Source organism: Ailuropoda melanoleuca, chromosome 6 (genome assembly GCF_002007445.2).
Source record: "Ailuropoda melanoleuca isolate Jingjing chromosome 6, ASM200744v2, whole genome shotgun sequence".
Taxonomy (NCBI): Eukaryota; Metazoa; Chordata; class Mammalia; order Carnivora; family Ursidae; genus Ailuropoda; species Ailuropoda melanoleuca.
The window spans coordinates 96,574,982-96,597,468 of NC_048223.1; the positions used below are offsets into that span (position 1 = coordinate 96,574,982).

Consider the following 22,487-nt stretch of genomic DNA (forward strand, 5'->3'; position numbering starts at 1 on the left):
CCTGAATGATGGTTTATTTCCAAGAGAGTGCCAGAAGCAGGACAGTTCCAAGAGAGTCTCGGATAAACCACAGTTAGCCGTTCTGGTTTACAATCACCCAGAAAAGTTGACACTCATTACTTAGGGTCAGAGTATTCTTGGGAGATGAAGTCAGTCCTGGGAATGTCTTGGAAGTTAAATTATATACCATGGCCGACTTGGGGATACAGTTTATTTGGGCATCATCCTTTGGCCCATCCTTGTGTCAGCCAGTACCACACACGAGCAAAAAACAAAACAACAACAACAAAAAACCCACTTGAAATTGGCTCAGTCTCTATGGAAATCCCATAATGGGTTTTGCCTCTTGGGCCTACTCCGATATGCCCGAATCAAGAATTATCTAAGAAGTACAAGGATCCTTGCCAACTTGTCTTTTAGTGGATTTCTTGGTTTTCTTGAATGTACCACAAAAAAGATTTAAATGCTGAAGCATTTAAAAATCATTCGTGTGCTGTGTGTGAGGACTAGGCAATACCTATCTTGGGAATTCTGTGTGATCAAGAAGGGTTTTAGGAAGGAGCTGGAATTTCTGAACAGAAGCAATGCAAATAAACAGAAAACTTGGTGATTTGGGATCATATGTGGAAATTTAAATGATCCATGCTGTATAGTTTATTACAGACATGAGCTGCTGGATGTCTGAGTTAACTCTGCTGTGTCGAAGTCATTTCCTATTAAAATTGAATTTGTAGACCATGGAATAAGATCAGGATGAATTACATCTGTGAGGAAGAACAAAAGCAAATAGCTCACTTGATTTAATTAAATATGGTATAATAAGCACTATATTCTATCCTCTAGACTTGCACTGTCCAATATGGTAGCCACACATATGGTCACCAAGCAGTGTTCTTAGTGTAACTAAGGAACAAAGCTTTAAATTTTAACTTAATTTTTATTAAAAAATTAAGTAGAAAACTAAATTTAAATTGAAAAACTGATTCTCAGTTCAGTTATTGCAAAACTTAATTATGTTTGGAACAACTTGGTTGTGTGAAACTATTTTTTTTCAGCTATAAATTTTATGAAATCTAAATACAGATCACATACTTCTGATGAAAATTTAGCATCCAAATTGAGTTATGCTCTAAGTGTAAAATACACACTAGACTCCAAAGACTTAATATTTGTTAAAAATGTAAAATACCTCATTAATAATGTTTGTTGGCTGCACAGCCAAATGATAATATTTGTGTGAGATTTAAATAAAACATTATTTTAAAATAAATAACAAAATAAATTATTTTAAATCAAATATATTATTAAAATTAATTTCACCTCTTTCTTGTTACTTTTTCTAGAAATATAGAAAATTTAGGAAAAAAATTTTAAAGATTTTATTTATTTATTTGAGAGAGAGAGAGAGAGAGAATGAGTGGGAGCAGAGGGAGAGGGAGAAGCTGACTCCCCACTGAGCAGGGAGCCCAACATGGGACAGGATCCCAGGACCCTGAGATCATGACCTGAGCTGAAGGCAGACGTTTGACAGACTGAGCCACCCAGGTGTCCCTAGAAAATTTTAAATTACATATGTAGTTCACACTATATTTCTATGGACAGAACAGCTCTAGACAGAGCAGGCTTGATCCAAGAGGGAATAACTTATGAGGTTCTATTGACTGGATGGCATTCAAGGGTGCACCCTTAGGAACTCTCAGACCTCAAAGTGAATTGTCAGTCAGGTTCAAGGTAGATTATGGGGCATGATGTAAAGCCGGGTAAGGCATTCTGCGTATTGCTGAAGTAGAGGTCATACCTGTGTAGATAGGAACCTCATACAGCAAAACCAACTGAAGTTTGTCTTTCAGGGACCTGAGAGGGAATTCCTTTAATTGTGACTGTAAACTGAAGTGGCTGGTGGAATGGCTGGGCCACACCAATGCAACTGTTGAAGACATCTACTGCGAAGGCCCCCCAGAATACAAGAAGCGCAAAATCAATAGCCTCTCCCCCAAGGATTTTGATTGTATCATTACAGGTAATGTATTCCAAGTCATTCCATCTCATAAAGTTAAAATAAGGGCTACATTTTGTGTGTGTGCAGGAATTGATATTTTTATGTCTTTAAAAACTGACCAAATTTATTTTTTTAAAATATGATAAAGCATTAAAACTTTGTGGGTTTTAAAGCAAAGTAAAATTATCATTTTACTATTTCTTTTAAATAAATGTATCTCTTAAGGACATTTGAGATCTAGCCAAGGAATGAGGCATTAGCACACGGTCATTCATCATCATTTCCTGTTTTTACAGAATTTGCAAAGTCTCAAGACCTGCCTTATCAATCACTGTCCATAGATACTTTTTCTTATATGAACGATGAGTATGTAGTCATTGCTCAGCCTTTTACCGGAAAGTGCATTTTCCTTGAATGGGACCACGTAGAAAAGACCTTCCGAAATTATGACAACATTACAGGTATGAAAAGCCTGATCATATTTTGAATAGAAAGATAAGTGGGTTGGACCAAGGGCAACAGAAAAAGACAACTGGTATAGGGGGATGCTTGGGCAGGCTTAGAGTCCTTTAATTCCCAACTGTACCATTTACTAAGTGACTGGGGATTGTTCCCTAAATCTTAATTTCCTGACTTGTAAGTGGGAATAATAATACCTAACTCACGGGGTTGTTGTAAGATTATATAATCATAAGATAATGTGATCACATATTCAAGAAACTTAGCATAGAACCTAGCATTGTAAATGCCAAATAAAAGGTGGACTATTTTTCTTCAAAAGAAATGTATTGGATTAGAAATCATGAGTTTTAATCCAGGTTCTGCCACAAACTAGCTGGATTAGTCACTCACCCTCACTGGTCCTTCCCTTTTTCTTAACTATAAAATAAAGATGTTATTTTAGATCAATGCGTCTCAAGCTCTGTTGCACAAACGAGACTCCGACAAAATGTTAATGCACTCCTTATGGCAAAAAGGGGTTTTGGTCCAATTAATCTGTGAACCATATTTCCCCCTTGGAGATTCGTAATCATAAGCATTAGAGGCCCTGAGAAGTCTAGTGGTAAGGAAGCCTCTTTCCAGTGTTTTGTGCATTTACTTTGACCTGGAAACTACTTTGCTTCCACAAAAACCTTTAGTTAGGTGACCTCTTAAATTTGTTCTCATTTCAACAACTTTATAGTTTTTAAATAAGTTAGAATATAGGGCTCCCTCTAAAATATTTCCATCAGCTTTAGCTTTTAATACCTTTAAAGCTGTTCCTGAGAACATTCAAACCTCCGTAAGAGATGACCCTTCTTGGGTGGGAAGGGTCATAATTAGATTGTGTTGGTGGCCTCCAGCCCCATTGCTTACAGGATTGAGACAGGTCTGGGACTTGCTTGAGACTAGGGTGCCCAGATGAAGGGATCTTCTCCAAACTGAGGTCCTCCCAGAAACCTCCTTCTTTCTCAAGGAGGAAGGTCATGCTTTCCTTTCTCCCAAAGCCCCCTCAATTTTCCAATGGACTGCAGCAGCTTTGTGCAGTTTAGATCAGGTTCTTCTTACCTGTGTATAGTCCATCAGTTACTCTAGGTGAATCTTAAGATGAACACTTGAAAGAGAAATGAATCACATATATGCAGACATTCAGAAGACATCATCTCATCAAGATGACAAATACATGCCAAATATGCAGTCACTATGACCTGCCTTACCCCCAGAAAGACATCACTAATCAATCACAGTGCTCTTGCTTATAGAGTGCAGACAAGACTACAAAATCCTTCTCAACACAGTTTTCCAGGCAGTGTTCCAATCAATCAATTGATCAATATTGATACATGGTTGAAACCTAGTGGGCATCCCTGATCTAGGCCAAACCCTCATTGTACAAAACAGAAAACTGAATTCCAGAGAAGTTAAGTGATTTTTCCCAAAGTCACATAATCCGTTGAGTCCTGAAAAGGGTCACAAATAAAATAATCTCACCAATTACTAGAAAGAAGTTGGTGCAGAACTTATTGCCTTGGAGCTCCTGAAGTTAGAAAATGTTTGGGGCCCAGATTTGCCCTGCTCGCTTTGGATTTCCTAGAGCCAAGTTCCCTCTAGTTGATATTTACTGATAAATGATATTTATATTTCCTGATAAATGTCAAACTCTTACCAAAAGGATACTGAGCAAGGACACTGATCCATATTGTTCTCTGAGATTTCTCAAAATAACTTTCAAGAGTATCACCTGTGACCATACCCTTCTTTCATTTTTCTCAAGGATTTCTCTTCCTTGTCTTCTCTCTTGCCACCAGTGACCTAAAGCTTCAGAAAAATGTCAAGTGGCATCTCTTTCCTTTCCTCGGGGAAAATCACGTTATTTTTAGAGCAAGAAGCCATTCATACTAGGAACAAACCAATTACAGGTAGAATCATGGGCTACCCAGATCACTGCTCAAGACTTTGTAGGGTGGTTCTAGAAACTTGTGGGATTCTAGCCCAAGTCAGAAGCCCTGGAATAGCTCACCTCCCCGCAGGCTGGGTTAAAAGCATAGAGATGCTGGTAGACCTGGGTTTGAATCCCAACTCTACCTTCTCCTAGCAACACTGAACCTCTCTGAGTTCAGTCTGCTCATCTGAAAAAGGGAGGATAATAATATTCACTCTTAAGATTTTTGGGAATTTTTAATGAGATGATTTGGCAAAGCACATAGTTGGTGCTCAGTAAATGGCAGTTTTCACTAGAATTATTATAATTAACTCATGATGTGTCAGGGAAAGCAATGCTTTCTTTCTGCAAGAAGTGAGTGGAGAAAACTCAGGCCACAGCTGTGTGTCCTGAATGTCTAGCACAGGTTGGATGTGACTTGACAACTCAGTTGTTGGTAACAAGGCCTTGTGAGGCACAAAGGCACAGAACTTCAGGATCCTGCTGCCATTGGGCCTTGGAGATTGGCCTTGCCTATTCAACCAAGGAAATCTCTTATTCCGGGCTGATTTTGTGGAAGTTGTATGGCCTCAGGCTGCATGTTTACATGCTGCAGAAGAGGATGGCCATCCAACTAATCTCTCATTTGTCTTTTCCCAGGCACGTCCACTGTAGTGTGCAAGCCTATAGTCATTGAAACTCAGCTCTATGTTATTGTGGCCCAGCTGTTTGGCGGCTCTCACATCTATAAGCGAGACAGTTTTGCAAATAAATTTATAAAAATCCAGGATATTGAAATTCTCAAAATCCGAAAACCCAATGACATTGAAACATTCAAGATTGAAAACAACTGGTATTTTGTTGTTGCTGACAGTTCAAAAGCTGGTTTTACTACCATTTATAAATGGAATGGAAATGGATTCTACTCCCATCAATCCTTACATGCGTGGTACAGGGACACTGATGTGGAATATCTAGAAATAGCCAGAACACCTCAGACACTCAGAACGCCTCATTTAATACTGTCTAGTAGTTCTCAGCGTCCTGTAATTTATCAGTGGAACAAAGCAACACAATTATTCATTAACCAAACTGACATCCCTAACATGGAGGATGTATATGCCGTTAAGCACTTCTCAGTGAAAGGTGACGTGTACATTTGCTTGACAAGATTCATTGGTGATTCCAAAGTAATGAAATGGGGAGGCTCCTCATTTCAGGATATTCAGAGGATGCCATCACGAGGATCCATGGTGTTCCAGCCTCTTCAGATAAATAACTACCAATATGCAATTCTTGGAAGTGATTATTCCTTTACGCAAGTGTATAACTGGGATGCAGAGAAAGCCAAATTTGTGAAATTTCAGGAATTAAATGTTCAGGCACCAAGATCATTCACGCATGTGTCCATTAATAAGCGTAATTTTCTTTTTGCTTCCAGTTTTAAGGGAAATACACAGATTTACAAACATGTCATAGTTGACTTAAGCGCATGACACACCAAATTCTGTGACTGCCATCAGAAACTTTCTACAATACATGATCCGGATGAACTCAATGCATGATGACTCTTCTTATCACACTTGCAAATGAATGCCTTTCAAACATTGAGACTGCTAGAACCAAGCACTACCAGTATCTCCATCCTTAACTGTCCAGTCCAGTGGTGTGGGAAGTGACCTTTTTTATGACAAAGTTGAATCGTGTGACTGTTCTTTGCAGTGAAGATGTGTAAATAAGTGTTTAATGGTATCTGTTACTCCAAAAAGAAATATTAATATGTACTTTTCCATTTATTTATTCATGTGTTCAGAAACAACTGCCAAATAAAATGTTTACATTTTCTTTCATATCCCAAAGGTAATTATTTACAGTTGTTTTATTCTTGGTGATGGCACATTGAGGAAATAGTTTTATACAATACGGCTATGTTTAGATCAAGAGCTTATGACGTGAATAAGGAGTGAACACGAAACACTGATATTCATTACTCAAGATTTATGAACAGGGTTTCTCAGCTGATTTGTAACATTCAAGGGTGTTTCCAAAGGTCATGGCTTTTAAGAACATTTTGTGGTGAAATGGTGACAAATTTAAAGCAGGGAAGAGAAATTTGCTTATTACAAGAAGACTGAATTGAAATAAAGAATAGTAAGACCCATCCTTTTCTTATTTGATAGCTCTAGCTAAAAAAATTATTCAAAAAACTCACAGAAGAAGTGAAAGTCAAGATTTTGAATTTTATTTTATTTTTTTTTTAAAGATTTTATTTTTTTTTTATTTATTTGACAGAGATAGAGACAGCCAGCGAGAGAGGGAACACAAGCAGAGGGAGTGGGAGGGGAAGAAGCAGGCTCATAGCAGAAGAGCCTGATGTGGGGCTCGATCCCGCAACGCCGGGATCACGCCCTGAGCCGAAGGCAGACGCTTAACCGCTGTGCCACCCAGGCGCCCCAAGATTTTGAATTTTAAAAACCCTATTTAGGGACTTTCTAAGTGACCCTATAATCATCTGAGAGCTGATTGAGATTGTAACTTTACAGTACTTGCCTCAAATTCACCCAATATGTAGGCCTCTTTATCTGATCAAAGATGCTTCACTTCTAGACATCAGTTTGGATGTTACTGACATGCTGCTGAGTGCCCAGGAGGCTCATATTTTATTTTCTAAATTCCTACTCCTGGATCACATGGTTTGTTAGCACATAGCACAGTGCCTATGGTAGGCTAGGCTCTCAAAAACTGCCTTTGAAGATGCATGCGTGTCCTCCTGTTATAATATAATAATAAACTTCATAAGTCCCTTTGGTCTAATCAGTCCTATTCATTGAGTACCTATTAAGAATGGGGTATTGTTCCTGTGGTTTTGGGGAGGAGAATTGCGGAGGAATAGGGCATGGCCCTTGCCGTCTGGGGCCTTAGACTAATTGGAGGGTTAGGACGCAGAAACCTACAGAGTAAGTCATAAGTGTCAACCATCATCATCTGAACATTCTGATTATAAAGATCCTGGGAGTATCAAAAATGAGTTCCTGAGAAAGTGCTCCTTGTTTGAGCTTAAAGGGGAGATATGGTTTCAAGAGGGGATCACTGCAGAGAAGATGTTCCTGGCATGAATTGGTTCTGTATGAATCAGAGCTTCCTCCACACTCCTTTGCCAAATGAATGGGTAGGGGGAAGAGGGCAGACAGCAACCCCTCTGCCAGCACATATCTGGCAAACTTGAGGCACCAAAGGTACACACAGTAGTTACACAGTCTCCAAGAAGCAATGCCTTGGGAAGTTATGCATAGGAACCAGATTCCTTTACCCCGTGGGAAGATATTAAACTGACATTAGAGTTATGGAGGACAAGAAGTCTTACCTACTCCCGATCTTGCACACAGGGAGAACTGGCCTTTGAATTTCTTATTTTTTCAGTTCCCTTTTTCTATAAGCAGGATATATGCTATTGAAGAACACCTGCTTTGTATAGACTGGGTTTAAATCCAGACTTGCCACATACTGGCTTTGTCCACAGGCAAGTTACTTAAGTTCTCTGAGCCTCAGTTTCTTTATCTGCAAAGGGACAATAATGCCTACTCCAAGGATAGTGGAAGGATTAAATGAGATAATGTGGACTTGGTGGATTGAATTTTCCGAATCTGGCCACAATATTTCCCATCCTATGTGCTCTATGAAAACCTTGCCCCCACCCCATCAAGAGGTGGTGCCTAATTCCATTATCCTTAAATCTGGGCAGGCATGTAATCAATAGAATGTGGTGGAAATGATGCAGTTTGACTTTTGAGCCTAGATCATAAAACAATGAAGCTTCTACCTTGTGAACTGGGACAACTGCTTTTGGAACCCTCAACGGCCACCCACAAGGTCCCATGAGACTGAGGCCATCATTCTGAGGAAGCCCAGGCTTTGGTCGACAGCCCGAGCTGAGGCCCCATCTAACAGCCACATCAAGCACCAGTCCTGTGAGTGAAGATGATTCCAGGTGACTCCAGCACCGAGCTGTCAAATCTTCCCCACCGAGGCCCTGGACATCACCGAGCAGAGACAAGCCATCCCCATGGTACATGGTCCAAATTCCTGACCCACAGAATCTGTGAGCATCCTAAAACGGTCAATTTAAGCATCTAAGTTTTGGGGTGATTTGTTACACTGCAACAGTGATCAGAATAGCACACAAGGTACTTACCACCGACCTGACACAAATTTGCACTCACCAAGTGTGTCGGCTCCACACACAGAATATTGCGCGCTTCCGGGTCACGTTCTACAGTTATTATCTTAATGTAATTCACGGCCGTTTCATTTGTAAAGGATATCCCCTCTTTTCAATATGTTGCCAGTGTTCTAACTCTGTGCCAGGCCCTCTGCTGAGTTCAGGGACGCAGAGATGAAAGGCCTAGATTCTTCTCTGTTTTCACAGAAGCACTGACTATTTAAATTAGCAAACCGACTCTCTAATTTACCTGAAATCCAAGAGCCAGAGATGTGCAGCAAGCCGAGGGAGGTGGCTCCAATCCAGGCCTCTGGACACTCAATCCAGATCCGTCTTCATCACACGGTACTACCTGTCAACCCCTCACCCTCCAATCCGAACCTGGGACTACAGATGGGAAAGAGGTGAGGAGGGAGAAGGCTGACAGAAATTCAAGAAAAACTGAGGAGGAGGAAACATGGTAGGATACACTTTCACAGGAATTGTCCAGTCCTTCCTGAGACTTGTCCTCTCTCCCTGTACCCTTCTTCTGCCCTATACTATATAACTCTGACTCCTCTCCAGCCATAGATGATTGAACCTGGAGTGAACTCCTGATCCAGGGTTCAACCCAGAAGCTGGGCTTGGCTCAGCAGAAGCTGATCCAGTTCTTTCTCCTTGATATTTGGAATTAGGATAGCAGAGGCTGGGTCACTTAGCCACAGGCACCAGATTTGTAAAGTGACTATCTTAAATGAGGTTCCCTCAAAGCAGAGGGATTTACTAAGGGAGTGCTCTCCTGCTACACCTGTAAGGGAGTGAGACTAGGACAGGGGAAAGTGCTACACAGAACACAGAGATGTTCTTTCAGGAGAAATTGGCTTCAGACTGACTCCACGGTGAACTCCAGGGTGGGAATTGTACCACACAGTGTGTTCTGTCTTGAGGCAAGGAGGATGGACATTTATACACCCCATCTGATAGTCATTGACCCAAGAGTATGGGGCATAACCTCTCTGACATCTCCAGAGATGAAGGTTCCTGTTGGCTAAGGACAATCCTCCAGAGAAGTCTGCAAATGTAGGCTGTTATAAACTAACACCCATGGCAGCTGCAGGATGGGTACTTCAACCCAGTAAAAAGCCTCTGGGTGGGAACCAATGACAGAAGCTACAGGGACAGTGAGTGAGCAACTGTAAGAGCAGAGGAAGCTGGTCTGAAAGGTGAGAAGAGAATGAGGTAGAAGGTCAGAGAGAAGGGGAGGTGAGAAGCTATGTAGTTTGACGGGGAGGGGGAGGAAGAGAGAGAGGGAAGGAGAGAGAGAAAAGGAAACAAAAGGAAGAGGGAAGGAAGCCTGGTGGCCCCGGTAAGGTTGCCTGAGAACCAGACTCTGTGAGGTTAACGTACACACATTTATTAGGAGTACCCTTGAGATGCTCTTTGGAATGGAGGAGAAGAAAGGAGAATTTGGCAGAGAGCAGCTGAGCCATGGTGCAGTTCCAATAAAAGCAGCCCTGTAGGGAACTGAGATGTTCCTTCTCAAGTGTCCCATGCTGAAGTAAGGGGACTCACCAGACCTTTCCACCTTCATGGTGATTAGCCACTGGATGTAGGCTGGAAGAAAGTATGGCCCGAGGTAGGGCTCTGTTTTAGCCACAGAAATCCCTAGAGGCTATCAGGGGTAGCAGAGGCTGTCTCTGGGAGTCCTCCCAGCAGCTGGGAAAGTAAGACTTTTATTCCTGAAGAAGGATCTGGGCAGTACACACAGCATCCACCACAGGCAGAAAGAGGGAGAGAGAGAAGAAGAGTGGGAGAGATTCCCAGTGACTGTCCATTTTCCACTCATTGCTCATTACATCCAATGGCACTCCCCGCCCCTGAATTCCTTTGTATTTCTGAAACCTCCTAATAACAACTCTGCCCCACCATCACCACACACACACATTGGCTTCGTTCTGCGTATGTTAGAGTTACTTTCTGCACTCTTGCCACACAATTATCTTCACCTAAGAATGTTTAGGCATAGTTACCTCAATGTGGCTATGATTCTGAGTACTAGATATTTCCATCTCCTTTTCCTTTGCTATTCAAACTGTGTGACTTCTATTGATCCATCTTCAAGTTCACAGACTCTCTTCTCTGTCATCTCTCACCTCAAATTTCTTCAAAAAGTAACATTACTTCAACTAGATCAGAGCTGCTCAACTTTTAAAAATTTTTCTAATGTTTAAAAAAACTTCAACTATGGAAATTTAAAAAAAAAATCTCCAATGTATTTTTGGCCAATGTCTTTCCATTGTGTTGTGGACCAATATTTTTGGAAATCAGAATAAAAATGAATTCCAGAAACATGATCACACGCTTTGTTATTGTGGCAATGCCAAATTGCTGTCGAAGTTTCTCAATATTTCCTCCGAAGTCGTGTACTCATTCCATCCCGAACGGATTCCAAATTCCCCCTGGCCTGGCACTGGTCCTGGGACCACGTCTGTAGGTATACTGCTAGTCGATGAGGGCTCAACTCACTCAATGCAGTTCTTACATGTTGATCTGCATGTGGGATGTAGGCGAATTTTAACATGATTGCTATCAAGGGCACAGGGCATCCAGCACCACGACATGCCTAGGAAGACCTTCAAGTGGCCCTATAAAGTCCTAAAGGTGCAATTCAAAATCTGGCCAGCTTCTCCTTCTACACCAGCATCCTCCATTTCACTCATACTCCCTTCATGCTCACAATTTGCCAATCCCTGTCCATCTGAGCATGTACTTGCTTCTGCGCCCGGACTACCCCAACCACCAACAATTTCCTTTCCCTACTCTTCTACCTTTGGACATCTTAATCTTCATCCAACCAGTTAGATGTGGTTTCTCCTTTCTCCAGCTTTCTCAGCACATGGCTTTTACCATAAGCAAGGCTTATAATTCATTCTGCCTTGTGTTATGGTTGGTTGTTGACCTATCCATCTCTCCTACCAGGTTACACATCCCTGCTGGTCAGGACTCTATGATTCTTCTATCCCATCCCACCCTCTATCCCCTGGAATAGTCCTACTTTGTAGGAAATCCATAAAGCTGCTGGAAATGAAATAGCTTTTAGCCCGCTAGCTTCAGCCTTCCTATTTGTTTATCTGAGAAGCAGCCTCCTCCCCTATAGCAAATTTCCAGCCTCATAAAGAATCCTGGCCATGGGTTACCCCAAAAGAATAGACCTGCCAAGCCCACCTGCTTCCCAGGTATAACTGGGGTGGTCGGAAGATAAAAGAGACACAATTTATTTCCTGAGTAAATCCTTATTCAAACACATGCAGCAAATCCATCTAAAACTTGACCCACAAAAATGAAGGATGGGAACTAATTTAATTAATCCATGGAGACCCAAAGAGCAAGAAGCTTGATACTAACACTTTCAGACAGTTTATGCCCTTCGAAATGTTTATCCCCAAGAGGGATCCATATCCATGATCAGCTCTACTCAGAGAGGCCCCAAGGGGAGCATCTTCCCTAGCTGAAGCTTTTAACAATAATTCTCAGCAAAACTGTGTCCCAGAAATCAGTCCTCCCAACAGTGCCAGATCCCAAGACAACTGTCCTTTCTCCTTCATTCCCTTAACCCTGTCTACCCACACATATTTAACAATTCTAAAAACAAAACAAAACAAAACACTTTAGGAATTTTAATATTTTAATTTAATATTATAATTTATATTTTAACATTTTTAATTTCATTATAATAATAGGTGCATTTATTAAGCACTTACTATGAGCCAGGCACTATACTAAGTGCTTTATCCATGTTGTCATTCCATCCTCTATGATTCTGTAATAAGAGCATTGTTGTACTAATGAGAAAGCTTAGTCTTAGAAAAGCTAAGTAACTTGCCCAGTGATACAGCCAATTAAGAAGCAAAGTCAAGATTCAATTTTAGATAGTATCCATCAGTGGCACCATGCTAAGAAGTGCTTAAAGACAAAATTTATACTAAAAATTCAGGCCTCTGACTTCTTCTGCAGCTGGGTGGCACAGTTGGTTGAGTGTCCAACCCGTGGTTTTGGCTCAGGTCATGGTCTCAGGGTTGTGAGATCAAGCCCTCCATCGGGCTCTGTGCTCAGCACCAAGTCTGCTTGAGATTTTCCCTCCCTCTCTCTCTGCCCCTCCCACTTCTGCTCTCTCTCTCAAATAAATAAATAAATGTTAAAAAAAAATCAGGACTCTAGTTAAACTGCCCGATAGACACTCTAATCAAGAACCTGGAATGTTCTAAGCATCATAGGACTATTGATTGGTATTTACACCAATGGACATAACAAGCTCAATTGTATCAAAAACATTTCTTGAACATCTACTATAGGCAAAGTGCTACGGAAGATGGTATGAAGAAATAAAAAATGAGCAAGAAGTTGTCCCTACTCTTACAGGATTTACATACCTCTGGGGTTTATTTCTAAAAGGCAGCATGCAAAAACAACAAAAGGGGCAAAAGTAAGTTCTGTAGGGATCTAAAAGAGAAGTGAGACATGACCGGTGTTTTCTTGCTTTTTGCCTGTAGATCTATCCTGTTGGTGGCCACAACATTTCTCTCTTTAGAGCAGTGGAAATAATGATTAACAACACGCGTTTTAGCCTCAGGCAGACCTGGGTTTACATTTCACTGTGGCTATTCACCAACTCTGTAAACTTAGACAAGTTAATTAATCATTAATCATTTCTCTACCCAGGTTCTGATCCCTGAGGAGACAAGAGTGGTTAGGATTCTTCTGGTTATAAGTTGCTGAAATCCAACTAAACTAGTTTAAATACATATAGCTTCAGAAATACCTGGGCCAGATACTCAGATGATATTTTCATAAATCTGTTTTTCTCTGACTCTATTGTTGACTTCTAAGTCAGTCTCTCCTTTCATGGTGGAGAGATACCCATCAGCAGGTCCAACAGGACATCTTGCCAGTTTAGCCATGCCTGATAGAAAGACAGTGCTTCTTTTCCAGTAATTCTAGCAAAAGTTTGGGGCTGATGCTCATTGGCCCGGTGCCCACCCCTGAAGCAATTGTTCTGGCTAAGGATAGAAGGTTCTGATTGGCCAAGCATGGCTCATATGCCCATCCCTGGAACCCATGGGTGACAATCATGTGCAATGAGAGTGAAGTAAGGGTATTTCCCTAAAGTGAAATTGTAATGCTATTAAAAAGAAAGAAAGGATGCTGAACAGACAAAACAACAAAAGTCATCAGCCAGAGGTGTGGCCTCTGTGGAGAATCTCAACTTAGCTGGAGTTACCAGGGAAGAGGCCACAGCCTTAGAAGTGTCTAGAATCCCTTCAGTAAAAGGTTTCAAAGGGCCCTTCCAGCTCTTATTTTGCAAAACTTGACAAAATATAATCTCCCATCTTTGTCTATTATTCATGATGATTCACTGTTACAATTTCTATATGTGTTTTTAAATGGTGTTCTCTCAAACATTCTGTTTTAAAATATTTAAACTGATATCCTCTGTTTCAAAATTATGTTTTCCCAAGCGAAGTCAAGCTGCCAATTCTAATCCAGTGGCCACCCATCCCCAAGAGATGAGAGCAAGCATTCCTAGATCACGTTTTGTTCTCCTGGATATGATTCAGCTTCAAATCAATCTTCACCTGGCTAGGACAGCTCTCTCCTTGCTCTAATCACCTTCAGCTTGGCTTAAAGATTAAAATCTTAGAGGCTCTTTACTGGCCCAGGACTTTTCCTGACTTAGCTTTCCCTCAGGTATCTAGGCATTAGTTGAAAATTATCATAGATCAATCTCAGCAGAGAAGAGAAGAACATAAAACACTGACTTCTGTTAATAATGGTTCCCAGACCTGGTTTTCACCCCCAGGACCCCCTTAGAAAGCAAACTAACTCTACAGGTTCCTGGGACCCTACCTCGGAGCCACTGAAACTGAATCTTCAAAGAACAGGACCTGGGCATTTTTATTTTTAAACATTCCTCAGGTGATTGTGATGTTGCTAGCCCATCACCAGTCCACTAGCTGGGTCTCTGCTTTAAATAACCATATTGAACTGATAAGCAGCATGTCAGGAGCACGAAGCCTGTGGTTACAAAAGTTCGTCAAAAGCTTTGGCATGTGCTAGCTTTAAGGATTACCTAAAGCAAGACATTGAGTTTCTTTTGCTCTTAATTTTCTCTATAAGATATTAGAACGGGATAAGATCAACCTACAGGTCCTTAGAGCTCTGAAAAATCTGTAACTCTCTGTTATAGTGGAGAAAAAAGTGGCTTGGAAGTTTGGAGATCTTGGCCCAATACAACCACCTTTATAGTTTTGTGACCTTGAGAAGGCACTATCACTCCCTGGCTCACAATTTCTTCTCTTTAAATATTAGTTGGTTGGAGCGCATGAGTTATAATTCTAAGATAGCTGTAAGATAAAAATTAAGCCTTAGATAATTCTCCAAAATAATCTGTCAAGATGTACAGTATGAACAAGCTGAGGTTGATCATAATTTCCTGTTGACTTGGGTTTGCTGGGTTGAGAATCTGCAAGCAGCATTTGGTATGCTGGTGTCTAATGGATATGACATTTCACTACACCAAATGGGAATAGAATATTTTTAGCACAGAATCCTCTAAGTTTTAGTAAAGAGGGCTTGTTCTGTGAATGGAGTGTGAACAAGCGCAGATACTATTTTAAAAGACCAAATATAACCCCCTTCCCCATCACAAAATAGTCATATATGTACATATTTTCACCACAAAGCTTGAGGAGCTTACCCCTTTTTATATCTCCTAAAAGGCAGTATTCCATCTACTTTAATAACTCTACTGGTTCACATACATTCCTCCTATCTTTGCATGGCCTGTCAATTTATGACTAATAGGCTGAAACATTGTTAATGATTGAAAGCAATAGTAATAGCTACCATTGGGACACCTGGGTGGTTCAGTCAGTTAAGCATCTGCCTTTGGCTCAGGTCATGATCCCAGGGTCCTGGCATCGAGTCCCGTCACCGGGCTCCTTGCTCAGAGGGGAACCTGCTTCTCCCTCTGCCTGCTGCTCCCCCTGCTTCTGCTCTCTTGCACGCCCTCTCTCTCTCTCTCTCTGACAAATAAATGAATAAAATCTTTTAAAATAATAACTACCATTTATTGAACACTTACTATGTGTAGACCATATGCTGAATATTTTATTTGTATCTAGTCATTCAACCCCTGCAACAATGCTATTATCAGTTTTTTTCTAAAGAAAAAATGCAAGTTCAGAGATATAGAGAAGTCTACCTAAGGCATGCAGCTAACAGACAGCAGAACCAGTATTCAAACCAGGTCTCTCTGAAATTGGAGCCCTAGTGATTGATTTACACTGATATACTTACACTGATTGTTATCTGTCAGGGTTATTTGGTAATACTTTGGTGACACTGAAATATTCCTGGCTTAAAATAATAAAGACATACTTCTTGTGCATGTTACTGAAAACACTGTTCCAAGTCATCATAATCTGCACACATTGATGCATGCATTGATTGAACAGCCACTACCTGGGACATTACTAAGTAACAATATCAGAGGGGAAAAGAGCCATGGCAAAGCATGCATGACTGTTACTACTGCTTTTATTGGAATTCTTTATCTGATTCTCTAAAAACTATTTTTTTTAATTTTTTTTTATAACCATGCCCAACTGGCTTGTTTTATTGGAGAAGGTCTTGTGGAGTTAACGACATGAAGACAGTTGGGACCTGAGGTCAGGAAGAACACCCTCTCCTCCTCATACATGCCCACTGCCTCAAATAAAAAATAACCATCTATGGGAGAGCAGAGGAGACAGTGACTGAGGGTGAGGAAGGGAACACGGAACCCCAGGGCAGCAGAAGAGACCATGCATGTGCTGGGAGGGCTCCGAGGCAGTGGTGGTACAAGTAACGTGAGTAGGACTCTCTGTATCTTCCACATAGGTCTATGTAAATATACAGAGAGAAGTTGTTTGCTTTCCCTTGCTCTCGTCTCTGCTCCAAGCTACTTGCCGCAGCCCCAGATCCTCTTTCCACATGAGGGCGAAGGGAAAAAGATGGTAAGCAAATCGTCAACAAACTGTGATCAGACCCACACATCCATCAGCTTCTGGATCTTCGGTGCTATTACAGGATTCTTAAAGTGTTCACTGAGTGCCTGGGGGTCTTTCTGCATTGGTTCCAGGATAAGCCTCATGACCGGATCACTCATTATCTGCTGCACCTCAGGGCTGTCATGTCAGTTATACTGGGCCATCATACAGCGTTGGTAACTGTCTGCTGCCTCCTTACCTTTGGAGTCCAGATCTAACGCCTTCTGGTAGACACCCATGGCTTTTCTGCAGTCCTTCATCTTCTCTAGTGCAGCTGCTCGCCGTGTGTAACCCTTGATGAGGGTTGGCTCTAGCTGGATACATTCCTCACAGTCCTTGTGCAACAGCCGAAACTCCAGGAGTTTGGTGTAGTGGGCAGCTCAATTGCTGTACAATTTGGCATCTCTTGGGTTCTGTTTCATGGCTTCTAAATAATGCTTCATGGCCTGGGAAGGGTCCCCTTTCTGAAAGCATTCATTGCCTTTGTTCTTCTCCTCCAAGGCAGGGTCTGGGTTTATATAGGCCAGCCACTCTTGGTCCTTGAGAATTTTCTCCACCTGTTGGCATTTCTTAAGCACATCTGGGGTTCAGGGCTCGGCCAAAGACTTGTTATAGAAACAGATGACATCCTTGCACTTTTCCTCTTTGAAGTAGGAGTTGCGGTCTATGGCCATACCACCCTGAACGTGCCCATTCTCATCTGAAGTAGAGTTGCCAATTCGAGCATAAGCTTTGGCAATCTGTTGATAGTCATCCTGGTTTTCTCACCCCACTTTGATGGACTTCTCAAAAAGCTCCAGGCATTTACTGTAGTTGCTCTTCTTGAAGTAAACAGCTGCTTTACTGGTCATGTAGGTCATGTTGGTGGGTTCCAGGTCTTGGCTCTGTCATAGTGCTTCAAGGTTATGTCAAAGTCATTTGTCTTGTAGGCATCACTCCCCAACTCTTTTTCTTTCAGCATCTTCTTCTTCTTCTGTGGGAGATCTTCTTCCACTGCTCTGACTTGGTATCCTTTTTGAGAGAAGGTAGTGGTGGAGCTGTTGCAACTCCCTCTTCCTCATCTATACTGCCCAGATCGACTCCCAAGAGGACACTGAGAGTAGTCATGATCCAAGGATCTTATAGTTTCTTACCCAGGTCAGATAGCTTGTTTCATAGTTGCTCTATCAGTTGCTGGTAGGTAGGATCAGTGAGCAGTGTCCTTGTCCTGGGGTCACTCTCCGAATTTTGATACAGATTGGACATGTTGAAAAGATTCATGAATTTCCTCTCTGCACAACTGGGCCTCCATATTCTGCAAGCCTTCTTTGAGCTGAGGATTATTTGTTTCATGTTTTAAACCTTCTTTGTAGATTCCCTTGGCTTCTTCAGATCGGTGTAAGAACTTAAGAGCTGCTGCTTTTTGTGAATAGCCCCTGCCTCAGTCAGGCTTTAAGTCAATAGTTTTGCAACCATCCTCATAAGCCTTCTGGCAGTCACCTTTCTTGGCATAGGCTGCTGAGCAATTGTTGTAAAGCACATGGTTCTGGGGATCTACCTTAATTGCTTCAGAGAAGCACTGTAACACTCCATCCATGTTGCCCGCACTCAGGGCCTTATTGCCCTTCCCTTTTAGTTCGTTTACCTGCTCCATAGCCTGGCCTGGAACCCAGTTGAATCAATTCCATCTGCACCACATTCCCAACCCTTAAAAACTCTTTTCATTTAATATTTGGATAACTTTTTTAAAGGGAAGTTTCCCCCAAAATGGAGAGATTAAAAGGACCTAAGTCCTTGGAGATGTCACTGTTAGTTTGATGAAGATTTTCTTGTCTTGTCCTCCTAATCTGAGGCCAATATGCCATGTAGTCACCGATGACATAAGCCAGATGGTCATATTTATAATATTTACACTGGTGTAGGGGCAAAGTGCAGACCACTTGTATATACACAAATCTGCTCAAAGGCTCTTCCATGACAAAGCAGAAAGGTTATATAGTAGGTGGATTCTTTCAGAAGTACAGCCCAAGCACGGCACTGCCAGCCTATGTTGGTGTGCTAGGAAGGGCCAGAGGCGCCAGCCCAAGATTCTGAGGAGGTCTAAAACATACAGTAAACTTTGGCATGTATTACTGGTCCCTGATAACCCAGCACATTGGGCTATCTCAACCTAGTCTCCCTTATCTTCAGGATATCCAATTTCACCTCCATCTGCATCTTTCCAAACCTTCTCCCCTTTACTTTCAGTTGAAAGGGTCAACTTGACTCTGCAATTTGAGATTTCTGCAATGCTCAGCTACTGCTTCAAGGATGCCATAGTAGATGAATTATAACCGTAACAATTATTATTATGCTATAGAAAGAGGTTTTCTCTTTAGAGGCTCCCAAATAGAAACTATCATAATCTGTGGGGCAAGGTCAAGAGATATCACTGTCTGATAACAAACTGAATGAGTCAGGGCATAGTTGATGAGCTCAGACATTTCCTGGACATATTTCACGGCCGTTCCCAGAAATAACCCATTATCCATTGTGATGGGTGCCAAAATCATTCTCCCGGGCATGTTAGATAAACTCTATGTGGAAGCTGCTGGCTCCATGCCAGACTCCTTAATAATACGAGGGTTTGGTACCTCCACAATAATAAGAGGGATTGCTGAAGAAGAAGAGTTGGAGGGTAAGAATTGCAGCCTCTTGGGGGTGAGGGACGTGACCAATGGTTAACTGGAAGAATATGCCCACTGTGGCCAGCAGAGGGTAGCGGAACCAGACTACTCCTGCAGGTGGCCCCTGTGACCCGGTGGCACCTGCGGTGGACATCTGTGTTCCAGGAGACCAGGACCACAAAGGGTAGTCCCTAGAAAAGGTATAGCTAAAGGGGGAAAGGAGATTTGGGGAAAGAGATTTCCTTTTCAGTGATGATATTCTTCCCTGAAATCAATCCATGGTCCAGCCTCCTGGAAGATTAGATTAATCTTACAAAGCCTGGTCATCCCAAGAGGAACAGTCAGAATAGCAGTTTGAAGGTTTATTTATTTATTTATTTGACAGAGAGAGAGAGAGACAGCCAGCGAAAGAGGGAACACAAGCAGGGGGAGTGGGAAAGGAAGAAGCAGGCTTCCAATGGAAGAGCCTGACATGGGGCTCGATCCCAGAATGCCAGGATCACGCCCTGAGCCGAAGGCAGACGCTTAACGACTGAGCCACCCAGGCGCCCCAGAATAGCAGTTTGGATCGTGCAAAGCCAAAGACTAGAACATAAACTCCTAATGACTCAATCAGAATAGAAATAATTCATTAAATTCAGCCTGAAACAGTCACCCATGCTTCCCTGTATGCCCCAACAGATTTACCAACACATTGCCTGTGCCACCAATGTCCACCGCCTCCACAACAAAGAGGGATAATATAAACACTTTGATCTCATCTTCCCAATAGATCTCCTGCCCTCCATCTACTTTTCCAGAAGGTAGGGTTCTCACTCAGAGCGTGGTGAGTATGGGCAATATGCACAGAGAGGACTTGCTTCATTACCTCCCATTCTTCTTTGGTTAAGCCAGAGATGACCGAGTATAGTTGAATTTTACTGCCCTTGAAAAATAGCAAGACTCCTTACACCTCACATGTACAGGTAGGGTCAAGGATGGCATACCAAGAATTATTGCTAATAAGATGACTGTCCCAAACGGTCGGGGCAGATGCTCAGATACTTAAAGGAAATTATGGCTAGCTTTGTTATAAAAAATGTTAAGTCTAACCAGGCAAAAACATTGATGTCAATGTATTTCCAGTCCTTCCCCTGGCCCTGTAAGCTAAAGAAGGTTCTGCCTTTTTCTCTTCAGTTTCTTCCTTTCCCACAGTCCTCTCAGCAGGGTCCTGTTTTAGGGACTCTCATGAGGCAGAATTGGGAAGAGAATAACACAAAGAAACTCACAGATCAGGCTGAAGGAGGATGTCCGAATCTGTGTGTTAGAAGAGAGAGGCCCAGAAGCAGCTGTGGAAGGGGAGTGGGTGGGCGAGGACATGGGGATTCTAAGAAGTGTTTCTGTGAGTTACAGCCTTTCGTGACATTAAAAAAAAAAATGTCGCTCGACTGTGTTCGTTCGGTGCAAGTTTTCTTTGAGAATGGACCCTATGAATCATAGTTTCAATAGAATTATAGAAGACACTAACATAATTCTGCCTCTTCCTTTGAACGATCATTTGCATAATTTGAGTAGGTTATCCTGTAGCTCATGAGGAGCATGGAAAATTACCTAACTCACAGAATCTCAGCACACCAAAAACCAAGTAAATCAAAAGCCAAAAATACTTATCAAAACTGCTGTTTCTGATCTTCACTTCCATGTTGTCTCACCTAACGCATTTTAGAGTCATCTTTGTCACTTAAAAACTGTTGGAGATATTTCCACTCCATCTCTCTTGGAAAGTTTTTTTTTTTTCCTAGGGACCGTTAGCTTTACCATCCCATTACACAGCTCAAGGCCATCCTCCAAAATCTCTGTGACCCAGGCTGACCAGGCTGATGCCTTCTACATTGATGCCTCCCCCACATGACAGAGCCAGTGATCTTGGCTCAGTGCCTTTTTCTATCTTGGAAGGACCCTTTTAACTTCCAGAACTAAAGGCATTTAAAGAAGAAAACAGTCACTGGGTGTTATTATAGACCCAAGGCCAAAAGGTGCTTAATTAAATGTTACATGTGTAACAGGCATGGGGACAAGAATGGCTTTTCTACCTTAAAAAAGGAAAACAAATGGAAGAGGTAACATTACCTAGAGAAAATCTCCTGGTTACAGATAGAATTTTGATACCTGAGCAGCTGGGATTTCCTCTCTCTCTCCCAGATTTTTTTCTTCATTGGAGGACGATGAGGGCAGAGATAACTGAGAGGAGCTGGAATTCACTGGGGAAATTACCTCTCAGAAACCAGCTATGGATGAGGGCACCACAGAAACAGGTCTCCATGTAACCATGGTGACAAGCAGAGGAAGAAAGGGGTGGGGAGAGGAGGGAGCAAAGAGCCAGTGCAGTTAGAGGTCAGGAGGGAACGCAGGGAGGGGAGGGGACACCCAGGTCAACGGAGTGAGTGACAGGAGCTTTTAAGCTAAATTCAAGTTTTTAAAGAAAGAAAGAATTTGTGACTGCAATTAACTAGGAAGGCAGGATGTGTGTTATATTACGGATTCCTTTTACATTTAGAAAGTGTTTTAAATGTTTCTAGAGTTTAGCTATTTTAACAAAGCAAGACTAGGAGTGAGCAGTGGAAAGTTGTGGTTGAGTTGGGGGTGGGGATGGGGAGGATTGGAGAAGAAAGGAAGGCACACTCAGAGCTACCCAGAAGCCCAGAGACTGCTGGCATCTAGAGTCAACACAGCACCCGGCTGCCTCCTGGTGGCGGCTGTCTTCCCAGAGATTCCCTTACAGAGGCTGAAGTGGAAAAACCAAGCAGGAAGTACAGGATGCCCACATTTGGCAAATATAAGTACAGGATGCCGGTTAATTTTGTGTGTCAGATAAACATATAAAATATTATAAAACAAGAGAAATTCAAATAAAAACCACACTAAGATACCACCTACGCCAGTTAGAATGGCAAAAATTGACAAGGCAAGAAACAACAATTGCTGGAGAGGATGTGGAGAAAGGGGACCTCCTACATTGTTGATGGGAATGCAAGTTGGTACAGCCACTCTGGAAAGCAGTGTGGAGGTCCCTTAAAAAGTTAAAAATTCAGCTACCCTATGACCCAGCCATTGCAATACTGGGTATTTACCCCTAAGATACAGACGTAGTGAAGAGAAGGGCCATATGCACCCCAAT

The 22,487-nt window shown here is 42.0% G+C and overlaps 1 protein-coding gene and 1 pseudogene across 3 annotated transcripts in view; one reads left to right on the top strand and one right to left on the bottom strand.

Moving 5' to 3' along the window:
* The window catches only part of LGI1 (leucine rich glioma inactivated 1), a 39,543-nt gene extending 32,986 nt beyond the window's left edge, over nucleotides 1–6,557 (top strand). For 2 of the 3 annotated variants that reach the window (XM_002916095.4, XM_011220839.3), the window contains 3 exons: nucleotides 1,851–2,020; nucleotides 2,296–2,460; nucleotides 5,061–6,557. In XM_002916095.4, the coding sequence (XP_002916141.1) occupies nucleotides 1,851–2,020; nucleotides 2,296–2,460; nucleotides 5,061–5,896 (1,171 nt within the window). In that variant the 3' untranslated portion in view covers nucleotides 5,897–6,557. The remainder of the gene's footprint in view (nucleotides 1–1,850; nucleotides 2,021–2,295; nucleotides 2,461–5,060) is intronic. The other variant, XM_019796272.2, reaches the window with a different exon arrangement.
* A 10,121-nt stretch (nucleotides 6,558–16,678) lies between these two features.
* LOC100483740 lies at nucleotides 16,679–18,318 on the bottom strand (annotated as a pseudogene).
* Between the last annotated feature and the right edge of the window lie 4,169 nt (nucleotides 18,319–22,487).